The 21,572-nt window shown below is 41.1% G+C and overlaps 1 protein-coding gene across 12 annotated transcripts in view; it reads right to left on the bottom strand.

Moving 5' to 3' along the window:
• LOC114601005 (catenin delta-2) overlaps positions 1–21,572 on the bottom strand; it is a 252,358-nt gene that overhangs the window by 66,945 nt on the left and 163,841 nt on the right. For all 12 annotated transcript variants that reach the window (XR_013394043.1, XM_077933366.1, XM_077933370.1 and 9 more), the window contains 2 exons: positions 14,623–14,740; positions 8,263–8,448 (listed from right to left, as the gene is read on the bottom strand). Coding sequence is in view for 11 of the 12 variants with exons in the window: in XM_077933366.1 (XP_077789492.1) it covers positions 8,263–8,448; positions 14,623–14,740 (304 nt within the window). In the remaining variant the exon portion in view is untranslated. The remainder of the gene's footprint in view (positions 1–8,262; positions 8,449–14,622; positions 14,741–21,572) is intronic.

The raw sequence follows: 21,572 nt of genomic DNA, 5'->3' as shown, positions 1-21,572 counted from the left end.
CACGATTTCTGTTCTCATCCTGAAGCAAAGTTCTTAACCTGAGGTACTATTTCTGGGTTAGCGGAGTCTGTAACCTGAAGCATATGTAACCTGAAGCGTATGTAACCCGTATCTGCTAACATTTGTCAGAGTCTGGTATCAGTTACACTTTTAACATGCTTTTGCTCCTATTATAAGGCATGAAATCGTTACGTGGTTTATATATTAAACTACAATAGGGGCAATAGGTGGCAAAAACAAAGAACTGCATGTCAGTAGAGGCTCCGGAGGATTGAGTGGATGAGACCAATAGTGGGTCCAGCGATCAAGAAGGTGGTTTTTGCACATGCTGTAGAGGGAAGTGAGGGGCAGAGGGGGCTTGTCAACCTGGGAAGGCAGCCCATCTAGGAGAAGAAAACCTCTGATCCTAAACCTTCGCTGCTTAGTAGAAGCAAAGGCTAAGGAATAAACGCTACAGAAATCCAGAGCGGAGTCCCTAAGATGGTTGGTTGCTTGTACGCCTCTTTCCGGCAACTCCTGCAGCGAAGCTGGTGCCAAATGTATTGCTCTGCTTTCCTTTGGACCTCGTCAGCAAGGCCAAGGGGAGTCTTGTAGTCTGGGCAGCCCAGAACCTCTATTTTCTTCTACATGTTCTCCCTTTCCCAGAAAAGATTCCTTAGTTTGGGAGTAGGCAGAAGTCAGTCCATGGTCCATCTATTGAACGGAATGCCTTGTCTGACCATAACATACTCAGACTCTTGTTGATCATCTGAGACCCTTCTTCGAGATCCTCCCTTGACAGAGGTTTGGGGGCTGATGATAAGAGAGAAGGCCTTTTCTGTTGTGGCCCATACCCATCTACAGATTGCTTTCTGTAGCAACACTTGCCCTGCCCCAACATTAGCATCCTTTGGGTGTTTTTCTTCCCCCAGGCTTTCAACGGATTATGATACAGTCATACCTCGGGTTGAATGTGCTTCAGGCTGAGCGCTTTTGGGTTGCACTCCGCGGCAACCCGGAAATAACTGAGTGTGTTACTTCTGGGTTTCGATGCTTGCGCAGGTGCAGACACTCAAAATGGCATCATGCGTGGAAGCCGCAAAACGCGATCCGCGCACGCACAGATGCGCCGTCACGTCTTATGTTCCATTCAGGATGCGAACGGGGCTCCGGAATGGATCCTGTATGCAGGTTTCTGGTATGTTTGTGTTTGGGGAGAGAGGGTATGGTTTTAATGTGCGTGTTTTGTGTAAGCTGCTTGGAGAAATCTTGTATTAGGGTACCATTAAATAAAATAATAATAGGTTGCTCAGCTACATTCAGGCGACTATATCGTTATAACTGCGTTATAAACATGCGACACCAGATGACGCTGTAGAGTTTGATCCTTCCTCAATGTGATTTTCCATTACGAGCTTTAGAATGCGTTTTCCTGTAAGGTTTCTTTCTTTCTTTTTAATGTGTCTAGATTCAGCCAGGGTCTGTGGGTAGCTGAGAAACTTACAAAGAATGCTTGACTAGATGGAGCCTTCTTATGCTCTTAAGCAAACCAAAGTGCATATGCAAGATCACTTAATGCTGATTAATTAAATGTTAAGACAATTCTGAGTATGCACTCTCGCTTTGCAAATTAAACACACATTAGTGGATAATGAGGACTTTAGCAAATATCCATATCTCTATATACTGGTAGACCATGCATGAGTGACACCTCCATCTTAGTTGACCTTTCATGAAAGTAGTTTACATGACATTGCTTGATGTTGGGCTTCTGCTGCTACAGTAGGGAAACAGAAAAGAAAAGGAATCTAGCATTACCCTTCCTCTCACACTGATAGGATAAAAAATAACAAGAGGAAGGGGGAAATAGAGACTGCAGATATGATGCTGAAGCCAGCTTCTCCATTAACATGCCAGAAAGGAGATATTTTTTGAAGCACTTCTGCAACATACAATTCTTTCCTTAAAAAGTGAAGAGGGCATGCAAAAGTTAAGGCAATTTGAGATTTCTTCCCAGAAAGCTGCTACGATTTTGCAGCAAGAGAAATTCCATCATGAGCATCTATCAGACAGAAAAAGAAATTACTGGAGAGGATGAAAACCATAAATAAACACAATAAGCTGTAATAATATGGAACTATATGGATGGTTGGCAAAATATTGACAATAGTTGGGTCTAGGCAGCAGCTGTGACCTAGGAACTAGAAAACAGAAAGCAAACAGGGGCGTCTTAAGACAAGCCAGCTAGTGTTGGTATAGATCTATGTACATTTTTGAGTTATACAGAATTTCTAATCCTATGGAATGGATAAATTAAGCCAGAGTAATATGCAGAGCACAAATGAACACGTATACACTAATATTCATAGACAGACTGGACTGCTGTTAAATAACCGCAGATTAAAAAGAACCAACAGGACATTCTACAGATGCCATAAGCTGTTTCACTCATTTCCTCAGACATATATTAAAACCACATTTTAACTGCTTTCCAATCTGCGAGTTTCAGCCTACTCAGTGAGAGAATTTTTCTATGCAACTTGGATCTTAATGCATTAGGGTTTACCATCTCTCTCTCTAGGACGCTCAAGCATGATTTACCTGTCTATCAGTTGTGAAATGTTGCTGTTGTAGCTCATGATTGATGACAGAAGATAAAACAGAAGGTCACAGTGATTTCAGGTGGGTCACCCAGAATGAAAATTCTATTTTGGATCTGATTCATCTTATGTCTATATTTAAGAGTAATGATAACCATAAACCTGGAGAAAACCAACAGATCCAAAAACTGTTTCCTTAATAGATAGAGCATATGTATAGAATAGGCAAGGGCAAATATTGAAGAAATAATATCAGTTGCACTGCACGTTGTTAAAATGCACAATTTACTCTGGCATAACTTCCTTCATATTACAATATTCCATTTTAATACTGTCGAGTTTATCCGTAGGATTTTGGGTTATGATTCTTGTATCATGGATCAAGACCATGACATCAACGAGATCCCGAGGGATCTTCATCCTTACAAAATCCTCTGAAAACATAACCCTTGGTGACTTCTCAGTGTCAACTATGATTATTGGGATGAGTTGAAGTGACACCCTAACAATGCCAGGAATGGTGTGATTTTTTTTTGCCTAGTGGTAAAGCTATAGCATCTTAAAAAGCAGAGACATCACCTTGCCAACAAAGGTCCGTATAATTAAAGCTATGGTTTTCCCAGTAGTGATGTATGGAAGTGAGAGCTGGACCATAAAGAAGGCTGACCGCCGAAGAATTGATGCTTTTGAATTATGGTGCTGGGGGAGACTCTTGAGAGTCCCATGGACTGCAAGAAGATCAAACCTATCCATTCTGAAGGAAATCAGCCCTGAGTGCTCACTGGAAGGACAGATCGTGAAGCTGAGGCTCCAATACTTTGGCCACCTCATGAGAAGAGAAGACTCCCTGGAAAAGACCCTGATGTTGGGAAAGATGGAGGGCACAAGGAGAAGGGGACGACAGAGGACGAGATGGTTGGGTAGTGTTCTCGAGGCTACCGGCATGAGTTTGGCCAGGCTGCGGGAGGCAGTGGAGGACAGGAGTGCCTGGCGTGCTCTGGTCCATGGGGTCACGACTAAACAACAACAAAGCTATAATATGGACTGTACCCACCAGACTATAGGTAGAATGGAATCTGATAGCTTGTTTTTGTATGACAAGCTATCTATCAAAGGAACTATTCACGTCCAGAAATGTTTACTTCTGTGGTTTTGTGAAAATTAGGCCTTTGACGCATTCTATGCATTGTGCATATTGTGAGAGGCATAAGAGAAATCGTTGATTTATTTCACAAATAAACTGCGACGGACTCTTTTGCGGACTTCTTGGAATGTCAACCATTTAACCATTATTGTTATAAACATTCTGAAAATAGATTGCCATTACAAAATAATTGCTTGTACCCCAAAGACTCCCGGGCATGTGCAAGGGACTCGTCTTGGTGAACAGATGGCAGTTAATGGCATGCAGAGTGGCACTCGTCTTTCTCTGGATCAAATCCAGAGAATTGTCTTTCATTGGCTACAGAGTTAAGACGCTGCATTAGAAAAATGGTTTAGAATGAAATCTATGTTGCTCTGTAACATTTTTAACCAGCAGTTCTGTGATATTTGATATTGTATTCTGATTAAACCAGTAATACAGCTGCCATAGCCAACAGGAATCAAGGAGATTATAGGAGCCATAGTCACAGTTTCTGCACATAGTAATTTCTGATCCTACTTCGCCTGTTGGATTATAATCATACATGGAGGTTTTAGTGCAGGAGTGAATCTGAAGTTGAGAAATATTACCATGGTTAAGAAACCCCGAGAAAAACCCAAGTCACATTATTAGAAATATTAAACATCAATCTAAGAGATTTGGGGGTTTCTATCGCTATACTAATCTAAAGTCTGAAGATAGTGTAATTTATCTTCATGCTGTATAACAGTCCAGTGAACATAAATTTAAAATTACATGCACAGTTCCATGCACACCTTATTCTAAGAAAAGGATATTAAACCCTTCAGACTGATGGACAAGAAGAGCTCTGCAGAGGCCTTTACCCAGCTCTGACAGAGAATGATTACAGAACTAGAAAAAAGTTGCCTCAGAGTATAATCAGAAGTATATTACAGAGGAATTACGATATCCAATAGGAAAATGTCAGAATGATTCTGTCTTCAGAAAAAAAAACATTATCAGGCTGTACCTGGGAGTAAGCCATACTGAACGCAATGGGACTTCTGAGTAGATTAGAACACTATGTCAAAGATGCATTAAATACTGAGAATTAAAATAATACCGTATAACCAAACAGTAGTAGTAGTATATTACTTTCACAGACTGATAAAATTCAGCACAGAATAAAGGCTATGCTGCAACAGTTAAAATATTGCAGCAGATAAAACAAGTACAAATTGTTCTATGTTCTTTTCCTCTCTAGATAGAAGCCAGCAAAAAGAATAAATCTTCTGATCTGCACTGATATTAAGAAAATGAACACCTGGGAATCCCCTCAGTGACATAGGAGGAACATCCCTTAAGTACATCACTAGTAAGTTTGCAGGAGATGTTCCAGGAAAATCCATTAGTAGAGGGAGAATTAACCTCCCTCTAAACTTACTATAGTGCAGAAGGACATGTTGAATAGATTTTATTGCTTCTGCTCCAGACACAGCCGTTTATTAACCAGGATCTTATTAAATCAGTCATTTAACAATGCTGAAGGCAGCACATTAAAGCGAGCAAGAGAAAATGCCCTCTTATACTTTGAAATGGTTAATGTCTATAGATACCACAACTGTGGTGATTCCACAGTTTATAGGGATATTAAATAGTAATGGAGAACAAGATTTATTGGCTTTACTTCTTAGATAGCAGAAATCCAAATTTACTAACCTCTGGACCACAATAAGCTGGGCCTTCTTTAACCCACAATCGTTCAAAATCTCGAGAAAAAAGCGTAGACTAGAAAATCCTCCCCATCTCTCTCAACCAATGACTAACTAAAGAGTCTGAGATCAACAGGGGAGAGAGAACTACCATGAGATGCTAAGAAATGTAAATATAGCTACCATTGGATAAATAGCCGCCTTTCCCACACAAGGTGGTAACTCCAGTCACTTCCTAAGGAAAACAGACTGAACCCTTTCTATTTGGGAATTAAACCTTAAGATACAAATGAGGTTTAATGGAAGCTTCTAAGAGAAAATCAAACTGTTAAGAGTGAGGAGGTGATAACTCAGGAATCTAGGTTTCCTGAGGAACCACTGAGGAGCTTCCCAATTCAGGAGACTTCTGTGGGGCACCAATATTTGCAAAATGTGAAACTACCAAAAATGATGGCTAAAACGGTGTCAGTTGGCTTCATTAAAACACACTAGTATTACGTGTCTTTATGGAACACAGATAACGTCTAAATTAGCTGAGGGACTACCTATGTGTGTGTTTTTTTTACCTCATACAGATTCAAGAGAGTATGTACAGAATCCCAAGCGCAAATTAGCCCTGAATCATTTCCCTAAAGGAATCAGCACAGCATGCCTTAATGTTTCTTTAGGAGCTATTACAGGCAAACGTGTCAGTGACTCACAAATTATGGGTCAAGCAAAGTTTTCTGAACCATTTGTTTTAGTGCATGCTGTGCAACATGCTTGGGCCTCTAAGCCCTTTTCATTTTATTTTTTTATTAAGTATCCTTAAAGAACCTTCACAAGTTAAAAAAAAAAAAAGACATCTGAAGAGTCAGCGTGCCAGAGCATCTTTGTGTCAGGAAAGCACAATTTCTGTAAGCCACAGTGAATAAACTGAAAACATGGAAAGTACTCGGTTGCGCTAGTAAATGTAAACTGAATAAAGCGACAAAATAAAATTAAAGTCTTGACATTTTTAGCATAAAAAGGAAATAGAGCAGGAATACATGTCCCACTAAAATGAATTAAACTATGTCTGCTTCAGTGTCACTGGGGTTCTAGCAACACAATCAATTTAGCTGAAAATAAGTGAATTCCAGCTGAGGGTGGAATTACAGGTGTTTATTTACTGCATGTAGAATTTTGTTTGGTTGCTTTTCAGTCAGCTGTAAACACTTGCTTATTGTTCTGGTTTTTAGACTTCTATAGTGTTCGATAACTGCATCAAGTTGTATTTATATGTATGTATGCATGTGGATGTGGGTGGCGCTGTGGTCTAAACCACTGAGCCTCTTGGGCTTGCCGATCAGAAGGTCGGCAGTTCGAATCCCCGCGACTGGGTGAGCTCCCGTTGCTTGATCCCAGCTTCTGCCAACCTAGCAGTTCGAAAGCACACCAGTGCAAGTAGATAAATAGGTACCACTCCAGCGGGAAGGTAAATGGTGTTTCCGTGTGCTGCTCTGGTTTCAGTGTTCCGTTGTGCCAGAAGCGGCTTAGTCATGCTGGCCACATGACCCGGAAAAACTGTCTGCGGACAAACGCCAGCTCCCTCGGCCTGTAAAGCGAGATGAGTGCCGCAACCCCAGAGTCGTCTGCGACTGGACTTAACTGACTTAACTATTATGTATGTCATATCTGCATACACAAGTATAGCTATGTAAGCATCAGTTCCACTTTCTTGGGGATTTCTGTTTACCTCTTCATAGATTTTGGTCCCATAGGTTTGTGGATTCTGATTTTCAATTGCTTAAAAGGAAAAAAAAATGGAATTTTCTAAACTTCAAATTTATTGCAAGAGGCAAATCAGAAGTTGAGGTAAGCTGAAAGCTAGTTGGCAACTCCCGGCAAGATCAGGAGCTCTAGCCTCAACCTATTTTTCTTCTTGAGAGAAGTAATTGCGTATGGATGGTCTTCCTAATTTCAATCAGGTTAACAGTATTAGAAACAGTCAATCTGCCATACAGAGAAATAATTTCAACATCAATTATGGAAGCAACTATTCATTCAGTTAGAAAATAGATCTAGAAACTTATGTTAGACTGTAGCAAATAGAAGAGCTGTACTGCAATACCATACCATATGTTCTTATTTTTGAGGCTATTTGGACAAGTTTTGTTCAGAATAAATTTAATTATCCATGTGGATTATACACTATTAAAAATCCATGTGGATTTTTGCCTTCACGAGGAAACAAGCATAAGCCTGAGATCTATCTTTTAAAGTTTTTCTCCCTTATTTGGCATTTGAAAGCAAACCGATCAATGCATAGTGGAGCTATGTGCTAGAAAATATCCAGAGGTTAATTTAATTATTCCTGAAATCTTAAAGATCTTTTCATCTGGGGTGCTTAGCCTTAACGCTGTTTCAAGTAATGTAATGCTAAATGAAATATTCCCTAAATCACAGCTGGCTAACTCTTTTTTGGGCTTTAGGGCGTATATCAGCAGTTGTTGTTGCCAAAACTGGGTGTGACTACACCACACACATTTGTGCACTCTAACAGGCATGCGCACACACACACACACACACACACACACACACACACACAGGCTGACACACACACGGGTACACAATTCCTGTCCTTGGCTGACCCACCATATCTCCATCTCCATCAGGTCACTGGGCTGTGCCTATTTCCAGCACTGAATCTACTGTTATTCTATTTTCTGTTGCCCCCTCTGTCCTAAATGGACAGAAATGATAGTAGCACCAATATTAAACAATGACACTGGATCAGAACCATTTCCCCAGTTATTCTTGTCTTTATTCACTGCACAGTTTGGTTCTTGGCTGAGTGCATTAGCACAGCCATTAATTGTTTGCCACTGTAAGTCACTTTCAGTACCTGATCTTGAGATTTCTTTTTCTTCTTCTTCTTGCCCCAGCATCCCGAACTTTCTGCGTCTTTTCCATTGGCATCGCCACAAAGCAAGCCATCTAGTTCATCGGTCCCCATTTGCTGTCCCTGAGATGTTTCTGCAGCGAGTCTGTATGAGAGGTTCCTTAAAATGCACACACAGTTTTCAACGGTCTAAAAAGGAAGATAAAAATGAATGGAAAATTATTTTAGGATTCTCACATGCAACAGAAAGGTTTTCATTCTAGAACATTGTTTTTGGTATAAAATTGTCCCCACTGGGTACTCCCCAGACTAGCAGCTACCATTTGTAAAACTATGAAAAACCTGAAAGGCAGGTTCTTAAAATGGCCAATTCCAATGTCTACAATGGTGTTGGGGCAGCTGCACATCAGAGGTCAGGTGCTAGCCTGCTTTTGACAGTTTTCATGTTCGTACATAGGTGCTTCCAAACTGAAAACCACCTTAGTTAAGCATGTAAGAAGTTGCAAAGCCTTTTTTTGATTGAGGGAATGGAGTTTGAGTCAATAGTTAACAGTATCAAACAAATTTCAGAGAAAATCCACTGTGAAAGGGGGTAGAATTAAAGTTAAAATGTGATATGTAAACTGGATTTTTTCCCATTTACAGCACAGAGGGGAAAGGCTATTTATGTTATAGTCTTATGTGTTTATCTTGCATGAACCCCACATGGATTGATAATGGGGGATGGGACCAAGAAATAAAGTGTATTTTAGAGAGCCATCCATTCTTTAAGCTGCTTATTTGAACTGTCTAAGCTACCAGACTTAGTGAAATTATTACATATGTCAATTTGGTCCATCTCAGAGTGATGGAAATATCATATAGTGCAATGAAGAATCTCAGCTCTTACTCTTTTGCATGGAAATAATGCTGAAATTTAGGACACCAAAGTGTTGGGTTTTTGTTTTTGCTTTTAAATAGAGTTGCTTTCATTTGATAATGAATTCTGTTTGAATTTGAAATGGTTCAGCCTTCTTAACATTTTGGCATTAGAAATGTAGCTAGCGGGTGGAGAGTTGTAACAGTGAATGGGCCTGCTGCTCGTGTGGTTTCAACCCTTGCTTCCTTCACTGTAAGTGAAATAAAATAATTCTTCATGAGACCCATGGTTCCCTGAATAGGGGATCTCTATGACCATCTATCATGAAACCCAACGGAGACCCTTCCCCCCTTCTGTCCTGTATCCTATCCCTTCCAATTGTCTAGTTGTCATTTCCCCTCCTCTCCAGCACATTATCAATCTACAGTGGTACCTCGGGATGCAAACGGGATCCGTTCCGGAGCCCTGTTCGCATCCCGAACAGAACGTAAGACGCGATAGCGCGTCTGCGTGTGCGCGGGTCGCTGCTTCCGCTCCGTGCATGCACGTGACATCATTTTGACCGTATGCACATGCGCGAGCGGCAAAACCCAGAAGTAACGTGCTCCGTTACTTCCGGGTCGCCATGGAGTGCAACCCAAAAGTGCTCAACATATTTATCCCGAGGTTATGACTGTATCTTGTTCCTCTGGTTCTTTCCTTACTACAGTGGTACCTCGGGTTACATACGCTTCAGGTTACATACGCTTCGGGTTACACATTCCACTAAGCCAGAAATAGTGCTTCAGGTTAAGAACTTTGCTTCAGGATAAGAACAGAAATTGTGCTCCGGTGACACGGCGGCAGCAGGAGGCCCCATTAGCTAAAGTGGTGCTTCAGGTAAAGAACAGTTTCAGGTTAAGAACGGACCTCCGGAACGAATTAAGTACGTAACCCGAGGTACCACTGTATATACAACCTGAGCCTATGAAGGAGGGGTTCACATCAAACTCAGCCTTTGTCCTTCTAACTATCTAAAACATGGGGGAGAGGCCCCATCCATTTGCCATCTGGCACAGACCTCCGGAACGAATTAAGTACCTGAGGTACCACTGTACATTCAAACCTGCCATCGCCTTACCTATTTTGAAAAAAATAAATAGAGCTCTTGATGGCTTCTTGCTTCAACTTGCCTCGACTTTCTCTCATCTAACTCTCTTCTTTTGGTCCTCTCTAATCTGGCTTTCCATACCACCTCTATGCTAATGATACTTAGATCATCGTGGTTTATGATGCCATGGGAGACCACAGTAGATGCATACTCCTCCTCCGTCACTCCACACTTCCTGCTGCACTCGGTTTTATGTGTGGAGATCTTGGCTGCAACCAGGAAATTCTGGTTTAATGTTGGCTAATAAGCTAGAGCTGTGTGCTGAAGCTGGTGCTTGGTGGAAGGGAGGGAGGACTGAGGGAGGCATGGTCTGTAGGGCTCATACAGGGCTTCATAAGTCATGAAGCTGTTTGAGAAAGGTCCACATGTGTCCAGTGTGTGTACATTGGTTCTTAGATGTCTGCGATAATATTAGCTTTAGAGGAGGAAGTAGATGGCACTATCAATGCCCATGCTGCTTCACAGGAATAATAAGTTCGTTCGCAACAGTAGTACCGCGTTTCAGTATGTCAGCTGCAGCCCCATTTTCTGAGCTGTTATGTTTTAAAAAAACACAGAAACAAAACTTAAACTGTATTTTGAAGCAATAGACACCGATTATTAGGCCCTGATATTACCGTATTGGCCTGAATATAAGCCTCACTTTTTAAAAGGGCGGCTTAAATTCACGACCTTACAAAAACTGGCTTTTACGATATCTCTGCTGAAACAGACACACGGTAAAACAGAATGGGTGTGAGTGCCTGCGGAATTTTAAGGGAGTGGCTTATATTCGGGTATTTTCTCTCCTCCCCATGTATGTCTTATATCTGGGTGCGGCATATACCGTATTTTTCGCTCCATAAGACGCACCAGACCACAAGACGAACCTAGTTTTTGGAGGAGGAAAACAACAAGAAAATATTCTGAATCTCAGAAGCCAGAACAGCAAGAGGGATCGCTGCACAGCCTGCATTCGCTGCATAAGACGCACACACATTTCCCCTTACTTTTTAGGAGGGAAAAAGTGAGTCTTATAGAGCAAAAATTACGGTATTTCAGGCAATACAGTACTTACTTATTTTATCTTCTTTAAACAATTTATATGCCGCTTAACTGCAAAGCAGTGTACAGAAAACTATGGATTTCATTGATCCAAACAGGTTCTGAAGACTCCCTTCTCCCTTATTCTTCTAAATGCTATGAATTAATGTGCCAGGCATTCTGTTCTCTCCTGTGTGCAGCTGGAACTGGGACTCTAGTTTACCTCGTTTACAGTTTTATACAATAGAACACTCTTCTTCATTTACCCCCCAAAAAAGGAATCTTCTTAAGAACAGAAGACTCTGCTAAGGTTTAGAATTCTTTCCTACTCTTGGGTGCCTGGTAAGGAAATAGCATGGATTTCGTTGATCCCAACGAGTTCAGAAGATCCAGTTCTGAAGCATTTCAACGCCTCATTTTCTGTTTGCCAAGGTGATTCAAGAAGCTTTGATATGCAGCTACCGATTCAGCTTTTATGCAGCTCATGGAGACAGCAGGAAGAAGGAGTTTTGTTGGGGGGAGAGGGCAGGCAGAAACGGCTTTGCATGAATTGCGTTCCTGACTACAATGATAACCTGGCAGATTAGAGTTGTTTTAGGTAAAGGTAAAGGGACCCCTGACCATTAGGTCCAGTCATGACTGACTCTGGGGTTGCGACGCTCATCTCGCTTTATTGGCCGAGGGAGCCGGCATACAGCTTCTGGGTCATGTGGCCAGCATGACTAAGCCGCTTCTGGCGAACAAGAGCAGCGCACGGAAACGCCGTTTACCTTCCCGCAGGAGTGGTACCTATTTATCTACTTGCACTTTGACATGCTTTTGAACTGCTAGGTTGGCAGGAGCAGGGACCGAACAACGGGAGTTCACCCCGTTGCGGGGATTTGAACCACCGACCTTCTGATCGGCAAGTCCTAGGCTCTGTGGTTTAACCCACAGTGCCACCTGTGTCCCTCATTGTTTTACTACTCACTAATTGATTTTAGGCTATTATATGACATACCGTAATCTGCACACACATCAATTACTGGGCCATTCATATAAAATTTCACAGAACAAAGATGCTTCAGCTCAGGATGTGCTGCTTTTTGCTGCCAAGTGTACTCAAACACAAGGGCCAGTTTTGCTTTTCCTAGCAATCTGAAAAGTTCAGAAGGTGAAAAGAAGCAGTCCTTCACACACATGTGAAGTGCAAAATATTCTGGAAAAGGATGCTAGCCACAGCTAGCGCTTTGCTGTCTTCACTCTTAAGCCAGGGTGCTGAAATTTAATATTGGCAGCTTTGCTGTGGGAAAGAAAAGTGTCACACACTTATATTTAAGTTCTTCATACAAATAAACTAAGATAAACTTCATATCTGTAAAACAAGCTCTTCCTTCTTGTCATGCAACCATGATTTAACTATCAGATAAAATGGAACCTCGTTTTTCGAATGTAATCCGGTCCGGAAGACCATTCGACTTCCAAAACGTTCGAAAACTAAAAACTCAATACAGAAGCTTCAATACAATAGGGAAACTCAAAACGGAAGTTATGTGGCACGTTCGGCTTCCGAAAAGCATTCAAAAACCGAAGCAGTTACTTCAGGTTTTCAGCGTTTGAAAGCTGAAACGTTCAACTTCCGAGGTGCTTGAAAACCGAGGTTCCACTGTACTGCTTAATGCAGATGTTATTTCAAGTGCTAACTAATACTTTTACACCTGCTGATCTGGTGTAAAAGGTCATGTCTTCAGACCTGCCAGCGATACATGCATGGTGGGACTGCACACCATGTCATCCTACCCTCTGCTCACATTCATTGTCACATCTACATGTGATGTTTATGAGTACAGTGGTACCTCTAGATGCGAACGGGATCCGCGCGTGTCACATTTCGGCTCTTCTGCGCATGCGCGTGACGTCATTTTGAGCGTCTGCGCATGCGCAAGTGGCGAAACCCGGAAGTAACGCGCTCCGTTACTTCCGGGTTGCCGTGGAGCGCAACTCAAACTCGCTCCTCCCAAAGCACATTCAACCCAAGGTATGACTGTATATTGAAACGAGTTATCCCTCAAAATTTGGGTCCAGGTGAGATATAAAGCTCATGTATTGAGTCATGTGAGTGTAGGGACGTTGAGTATGCCATACTTAAATACGGAGTCAAGGCAGATTATAACCTAGAGGGGGCATGAAGTTATGATGCTGACAAAACAAAGCTGTTAACATTTTCACCAAATTATTCCAATTTCGACTAAGTTCAGCAAGGGCTGCAGCTCATTGGTGGAGCATCTATTCTGGTTACAAAAGGTCCTTGCTTCAACTCCCAGAATCTCCAAGGAGGGCTGGGAATTCCCCCTGCCTGAAACCCTGGACAGCTGCTGCCAGTCTGTGTTGACAATGCCATGCTAGATGGACCAAACTCGGAAGCTTCTGGTGTTCCCGTGGGAGTAAGTATTAGGCTTTGCCAATTTACCTTAGTTTATCTGTATGAAGAATTTAAATAAAGCCCTACAGAAACACTTGCCATTTTACAGAAAAAGGAATATGCAGCATTTTGTTTCAGCTAAGTTATTCCTCCGCCTTCCAACCCACATGGCGATTTTTTAAAAATTATGGGAACAACCATAAATATTGACTGTATCCAAAACAGTATCATATCGAAGGCTAAGAAAATATAAACAAGGAAAACCAAACAAAGGCAACATTGACACCTGTACCCAGTGATCAGAAGAATTAACGTCCATCAAACAGTTTTAACACACATCAACAAAAGTAATGGCCATCTCTATAATTCAAGCTCCGTTGTCATTCATTAATTAAACTCTACATTTAAGTTGTAAAAATCATCAAACAAAATCTCCACAAAAGCACACAACTCACCCCCCTATCCCGATATATTAGCTCTTGCAGAGACTGCGGCAGGCAGACAAGGTAGCTTACCTTCATTGAGACAATTCAAGGTCCAGCACATCGAGTATATCTTCTTATGCTGCTTATTTATTTATTAGATTTATATTCTGCCTTTCCTCGAAAGATGTCAGGGCGGTTCACCTCTGTTTCCCAGAGGTTCTCCTTTTATACCCACACTGTGCATGAAGACCCTTTTGGCTTTGCAAGGCCCAAAGTCTGAGCCTCTGGCTTAACTGCTAAGTACCTGTTGCCACTACTATGGCTGAATTTGAGAGAATGACAGACATATATCTCACATGAGCATATAGTAAGTGCAGGCTTTCCTTAAAGGCAAAGGATCCTGAAATTTAATTCTTACAACCTGAAGGATGTATGATGTGCCTCTGTTAATGTGAGGTCCCCCCCCCTTCAGAGTACTGTTTCTATAAAAACAAAGATGGCAAACCTTGCTATCAATTTCACTGCTCCCTAGAGCAGACTGAATCACGTACAGCAATGCATCCGTAAGTCCATCACACTCTCTCATTCTTCTGCGGGCTTCTTCTCCAGCAGAGCTGACATTCCTAGGATAAAGCAACAGTGGTCACCATCTTCTCATTCCACTACTTGTTCCTGGCAATGGACATGCTACAGTTTATTTGTTGTTGTTGTTGTTTTTTAAAAAGATCATTGGCTGTGATAGGTTTATATATGTGAATGAATCTCCTCTATGCTCTTTTCAAAAGAAAAACACACATGTTATGATCTTTTATCATGATCTCAGAGAACTTTTAAAATTGGGTTAACACACAAGGTAGAGCTTTGGGAAGGGAACGCAAGTCTTGTTTAAAATAAAAATGCTTTTACAATTCTTACGTCAAAGCGATGACTCCACCAACCCCACAACTGATGAAAAGCACAATGTGTAACACATACAAATGTTCAAGAATGGTAGCATTTTCCCTGCATCTCTTCTTGTTTCCAGCTTTGGAGCGGTTATTCACCTGAGAGTGGTTATACTCTAAAAACTCCTGGGCGCCATCTAATTGCCTTGAAATGTATCAGTGTTGCGATACAGCACCAACCCTACTTTTATGTTCAAATACCATCAATAAAACTCAGCCTGGTAGATACCACTTTAAAATTTGAGTGCCAGAATCAAGGAGAAATATGGCACACTCAAGTTAGCACTAAACGACAACAGAGAATATAAGTCTAGGATTCCATTTTTGTGGCTGTTTGTCTCCACAGACCCCCGTTATGCAGGCCAACGTTCTCCCTCCAGCTAAATGGCCCAAAGTCCTTTATGGAGGCCCTCCATTGCCCTGAGGTGAGCAAGAGGCTGGGCCCTGGATTCCCTCCCCCTTACCTCCATGGTTTTCATCCCAACCAATGCTCCAGTAGTCAGCAAGTCCTACTCTATGATTCTTCATTAGCAACACGGCAACAACTGAGATGGCAGATGAATATTGTTCCCAGAGTTGACTTACCTGCCAGCACTAAGAGCAGTTCAGCAGAGATTGTGTCCTGGAATGTACTCCAGAATCTTCGGGGCACATTCTAAGATACACACTTGTTTGTTGGAGTGAACTGACTAAGACACATTGGCTCTGCCCTTCATTTGTTTGAGAACATGGCCCTGGGATTCATGATCCCACAGCCTGGAAGGAGCATGAAGTACAGCTATTATGAATGAAGCAGGGTTTGCAGCAAAGAGGCAAGAAAGAGCAAAGCATTTTACTATACGTTTATGAATGAAAACATTTATGCGATGTGACCTTCGATATTTTGTAGAATTAAAACCAGGGTTCTCTCTTTTCTGACACCAGCCCATAATACCATGTCCTCCAGTTTTTAGAGCAACTTTCAGCGTAACTAACCCAGGCTACAAGGCTCACATGCAACTGGGTCATTCCATATCAAGTGATCCAACTTTTTTTTACCTTATGTCATCCAATTTTCTTAATATTCTGTACATTTGTTGAATGATCAAAACTAAGTTTGAATTTAAACTTTTTTTTTATCTCATCCTGTTTGTGAGTTATGAGGGTCTGAAATTTTAAAAAATTGACAATTTTGGCCTTGCTGGACTACACAAAAGCCTTAAAAGCTCAGTCCAGAATTGAGATATGTCAAAAATAAAAACACCAATCTCTTCAGGACTTCATGGGGTTTAATATTATATGTCACATGATGGACCTACTTTAATTTTTAAATTTAAGTTACAAAATTTTTAAAAGTGATTAAAAAATTAATGATTAAAAATTTTCCAAAATTGTATTGATTATGTAATATTTCTAAAAGCTACCTGCAAAATTTCATCTTGGGATCTCAATGGGATCACATATATTTTGTACATACAGTTTTGTTTTGCAGCTGTGCAATTTGTATTCATATTGTATTGTAATGCCCATTAGCTACAAACAATAATATCAATCAAGTCATTCAACAAGTGTACAAAATATTAAGAAAATTGGATGACATGAGGTAGAAAAATTTGACCACTTGATATGGAATGACCCAACTTGGTTTTAAATAAATTGCTTTCTTGATAAATCTCCTGCCCAGTGCTTTCTTCAGTGTGAACTTACATCAAAGTAGAAAAATGGTGTTGGATTTTAGAAGAAGAAGAAGAAGAGTTTGGATTTGATATCCCGCCTTTCACCCCCTTTAAGGAGTCTCAAAGCGGCTAACATTCTCCTTTCCCTTCCTCCCCCACAACAAACACTCTGTGAGGTGAGTGGGGCTGAGAGACTTCAGAGAAGTGTGACTGGCCCAAGGTCACCCAGCAGCTGCATGCGGAGGAGCGGAGACGCGAACCCGGTTCCCCAGATTACGAGACTACCGCTCTTAACCACTACACCACACTGGCTCTCCTTAGAACCAGGAAATATATACAGAAATGACTAACAATCATGTCTACACCAGGAGTCATGTTTTCTGTGTTGGAATCTTGAGGATCAGCAATAGGAAAACAAAAGAGTGCAACACAAATGCATCTTAAGGAAAATGGGCTGACCAGGAAAATATTTTCATGTGCCACCTGAGCTAGAGTAATGGGTTATCAAGCAAATAACAGTGCATTTCAGTTTCTGGAACAAAATATCCCATCGTTCTGTCACTTCAGGTAATTGTTACAGCAGGTTCCCTATCAGTAATTGTTGCATAATTACAGAACAAGGGTGTATGTGAAATAGTTCTATATTTTCAACTGGTTGTAGCCACTTGAGGAGAGGAGAGAAGCCTACGTTCAGAATTATTATACACTGAACTTTCATTTCCTGTGAGAGAAAGCGTGGAGGCAGGATCCTACCTAACTGGAGAGGGAGAAAAGAAGCAGCAAACCTCACACTTTCATGAGTGCAGATATAATAGTAGTAGTAGTAGCAGTAATAATAATAATTTATTATTTATACCCCGCCCATCTGGCTGGGTTCCCCCAGCCACTCTGGGCAGCTTCCAACAGAATATTAAAATATGATAGTCTATTAACATTAAAAGCTTCCCTAAACAGGGCTGCCTTCAGATGTCTTCTAAATATCTGGTAGTTGTTAATCTCTTTGATATCTGGTGGGAGGGCGTTCCACAGGGCGGGTGCCACTACCAAGAAGGTCCTCTGCCTGGTTCCCTGTAACTTGGCTTCTTGCAGCGAGGGAACTGCCAGAAGGCCCTTGGCACTGGACCTCAGTGTCCGGGCAGAAGGATGGGGGTGGAGACACTCCTTCAGGAGACACTGGTTTAAACTGACAAAAGCACAAGGCACTTGTTTTTAAATGTTTTAAGATTAAATATTATTCCATTAATATCCAGCACAAATAAATAGGGCTTTTTAGCTATTTCACGCTAATTTCCCCTCCCCGTGCTGGGTTCACCCTGGGAGTGTTTTCACACAAACTTTCTTACCATGGGTGTGCTTTGAAACAATAGCCTGGCACCAGACAGAACAGGAAGCCAGTAAGCACATTCATTCATTCATTCATTCATTCATTCATTCATACCCAGCCTTCTTGGGGAGAAGTAGCACATTTATCCTGCATTCACACACACAAAAACTTGTCTGGGCACGTGTCCCAAACATACAGTGTAACTCTTCAGCAACCAATATTTGTGTAAGTAAGAGGAGGGCTTTACATTTTCTAGAAGACCAGTGCATGTAAAGTATGGGGAAGCTGAGCTAAAATATAAAGAAAGATGAAAATGGGACAGGGGCGTGCACAGTATTATCTTCCGTTTTAAGAAGAAGAAAAAGCAATGAAAATAAAACAGAACACATTTAATTTTGATCAAAAAGAGAAGCATATGCTTAATTCTCCTCTATTTAAATAAATTAGGCTGATGAGTACTTAATTTTGTTTGGATTTTCCAATAATATAGTTTGTTTAAAAAAAAAGAGTTGCAATTGGTTTCAATTGTTTTGAAGGGGGAAAAGATTGTGACAGCTTCAACTAGTTTTCTTAAAAGAGTCATTACTGTATTATTTTTAGAACACAAACTATAACTAGATATCGATAAATTATGTCTTTGCTTTGTAAAACTGTTAATACTCAAATACATTTTCATCCACCCCATCTCTTTTTCTAGTCATTTGAGCGCTCTATCAAGAAGAAGAAGAAAGTTAATCAGATGTAATCTAAGTAAATCTCTGAAACTGTGTTAATATTTATTACATTTTCTGCTGATTATTTCCAATCAGGTACAATTCAACTATTCTGATTAGCTTTCTCTGCAATAACAGCTTGATTGTCTTTGCATGTGTTATTCATGCTGAAATTCAGTTCTGTAAGTTAATATTGAAATTTCGGTATTATAAGTAGCAATTATATTTACATAAGAGTATAGTACATTGGCTTAGATATATTGACCTTTCATGAAGGTGGAGACAGGGAGCATTCATAGGCTGCACACATTCTGATCCTTCACACCAACAAGAGTGGGTGGGAAGAAAGAGGGATGGAGGAAATTGACAGAAGGCTTTCCTGAATGGCAAGTCATGCCACCTGCATGGTTTTCAAAATGGAGGCAGCCGCCAGGCAGAATTATTTCACATGGCTGCTATGTTTATTAATCAGCAATTGGCCCCAGTACCGCAAGGCTAAAACTGGAACTTTCTTAATTATTCCAAGTCAAGAGAAGGAGATAATGTACACCACAACAATAAGTATATATCAGTAAAGAAATGTGCAGTTCATCCAACCTACCGTATTTTTCACTCCATAAGACACACTTTTTCCCTCCTAAAAAGTAAGGGGAAATGTTGAGTGCGTCTTATGGAGCGAATGGCACTGCTCAGAGGGAGAGCTGCGCAGCGCCCCTTCAGTGAAGCGCCTCTCTTGCAAAGCGGGAGGAAGAACGGTGCCCCGCTTGCTGTCCTGGCTTCTGCCTTAGGCCCGCGCAGCCTCTTCCGGGCAGGGGGAGCCTTCATCCCACTGCCCGGGAGAGGCTGCGTGTGGCTATCCCAGAAGCCAGGACAGCAAGAGGCTATCCCAGAAGCCAGATCCCTCTTGCTGTTCTGCCTTCTAGGATTCAGATTTTTTTTTTTCTTGTTTTCCTCCTTATGGCCTGGTGCGTCTTATAGAGCGAAAAATACATGAGAGAAGACTGAAGTTTATGGAAGATGAAACAGAAAGCCAAAACTAGATAGCCAGATGTACTGAAATTGAGACAACAGCTGCATTGACTTGAGGGGTATAGAGCTAGGTTGTCAGTATATTCACTTTCCTTATGCCCATCACCCTTCTCCAATCTGCGCCAGAGGGTTGGGAAAACCCCTATAACAGATGGAGTGAGGTCTGGGTGGGGGGGAGGATAGAGGAGTGCATTCTGTAATGCTAGCAGAAATCATTTGTGCTGATGGAATTACTTAAGTAAGTGCTATGTTGAATACAGCCCATCATTTAAAGCTCATTCATAAAACATGACATTTCACCCTTTGTTTCAGTTAGAACTCTCAAGGCAGCTTGCAGTTCTAAAAAAATAATAATAACTTATTCAAAACACATTGATAAGAAATAAAAAAAAGAAATACTGGTTTTCTGCTGTGCTGAAATGAAAACTTACACCATGTTTTTCTTACGGAGCAAATATCTGGGACCTTAATAAATCTCTTGATAAGAAGTACCCTACTTTCCCTTTTTGCGATTATTATTAGAACCTTTAAATACTGGTTTAAGGCATCCTGTCTTTGAAAGACCAGGCTACCTAAAATGTGTCCCTTTGAGCAAATGAAAGCTGGGTCTTAATGAAAAGGCTCAATTCCATTCCTAACACTTCTACACCAAATGCAATGTTATGGTTGTTCCTTAAGAGTTTTTCCTAGCTGCATTGTTTTATTGCCCAACCTTTTCTGAGAACTGAACTAAATTTTTAGAGCCACTCCTTAAAGGGGAAGCAAACTGGTCAGATATGCAGACAATTTACGTCTTGTTGGCTTCTCATACTACAGCAACTTCTCTCGTCATGGCAAGATTTACTTTGCCAGCTACAGACCTTGAGCCAATTTTTTTTACTCATTCATAATGTGATAAAAAAAAGGTTTCATGTTATTGTGAATATTATTTTTGCAATCATTGTTAACTGCTTGCCTTCTGTTGTAACCCTGAGTTAAAACACTGAAGTCTTCACTACTGCGTAATAATTTTTTGCACTGCGTCCTGGTGCACTCACTGGACTGCATTGAGCAGCAAATAATTGCAAATGAATTAAAAACGCTATAAAGTAAAATAGAATGTTTTGCACAGATGCAGTCCTTAGGGAGATTCCTGACACAGTTCATACAAATTTCAGGAATCTATTGAGGTTTCTTCCCGCCATTCTTAAAAATATTCAGCACGACATATTTGATTTATGTTAAAAGTATGCCATAAGAACTTAACATGGCCTCTAAAATCTTTCCCATCCCAGGCCCTAAATTTTACGGTAAAGGCAGATAATGCTAGCAGACATGTCCTAGCTACACAAAATAACATTGTCTCTAGACTAATGCAAAATGACCAGAGCATCAACTAAAATTAGCTGTTAAAACGAAATAGCCAGCATGCGAGAGAGAAAACTGCTTGCAGCTGCTCTACTGCTTCCTGGTCTTTTTCATAATCCTGTGGCACACTGAGCTAAGAGAAGGCTTGGCATGGGGTGTTGTCTGAACCTTTGCCCATGGTTAAGCTCCCCCCTTGCTAACCATGATCTGTAGCCAAGGTTTCTTCTCTTCTATCTATCTATCTATCATCTATCTATCTATACACACACATACATACACACACACAAATATATATATACAGTGGTACCCCGCAAGACGAACGCCTCGCAAGACGAAGTTCCCTATGGGCTTGCTTCGCAAGACGAAAGCCCATAGGGAAATCTCCGGGACAGGAGCGAAGCGCCTCCGCTGTCGCCCGCCAGCATTTTAAAAAGCCCCGGGAC

This window comes from Podarcis muralis, chromosome 8 (assembly GCF_964188315.1).
Source record: "Podarcis muralis chromosome 8, rPodMur119.hap1.1, whole genome shotgun sequence".
Lineage (NCBI taxonomy): Eukaryota > Metazoa > Chordata > Lepidosauria > Squamata > Lacertidae > Podarcis > Podarcis muralis.
Note: the sequence above shows the minus strand (reverse complement) of the source record. Positions and strands in the feature narration are given on the sequence as shown.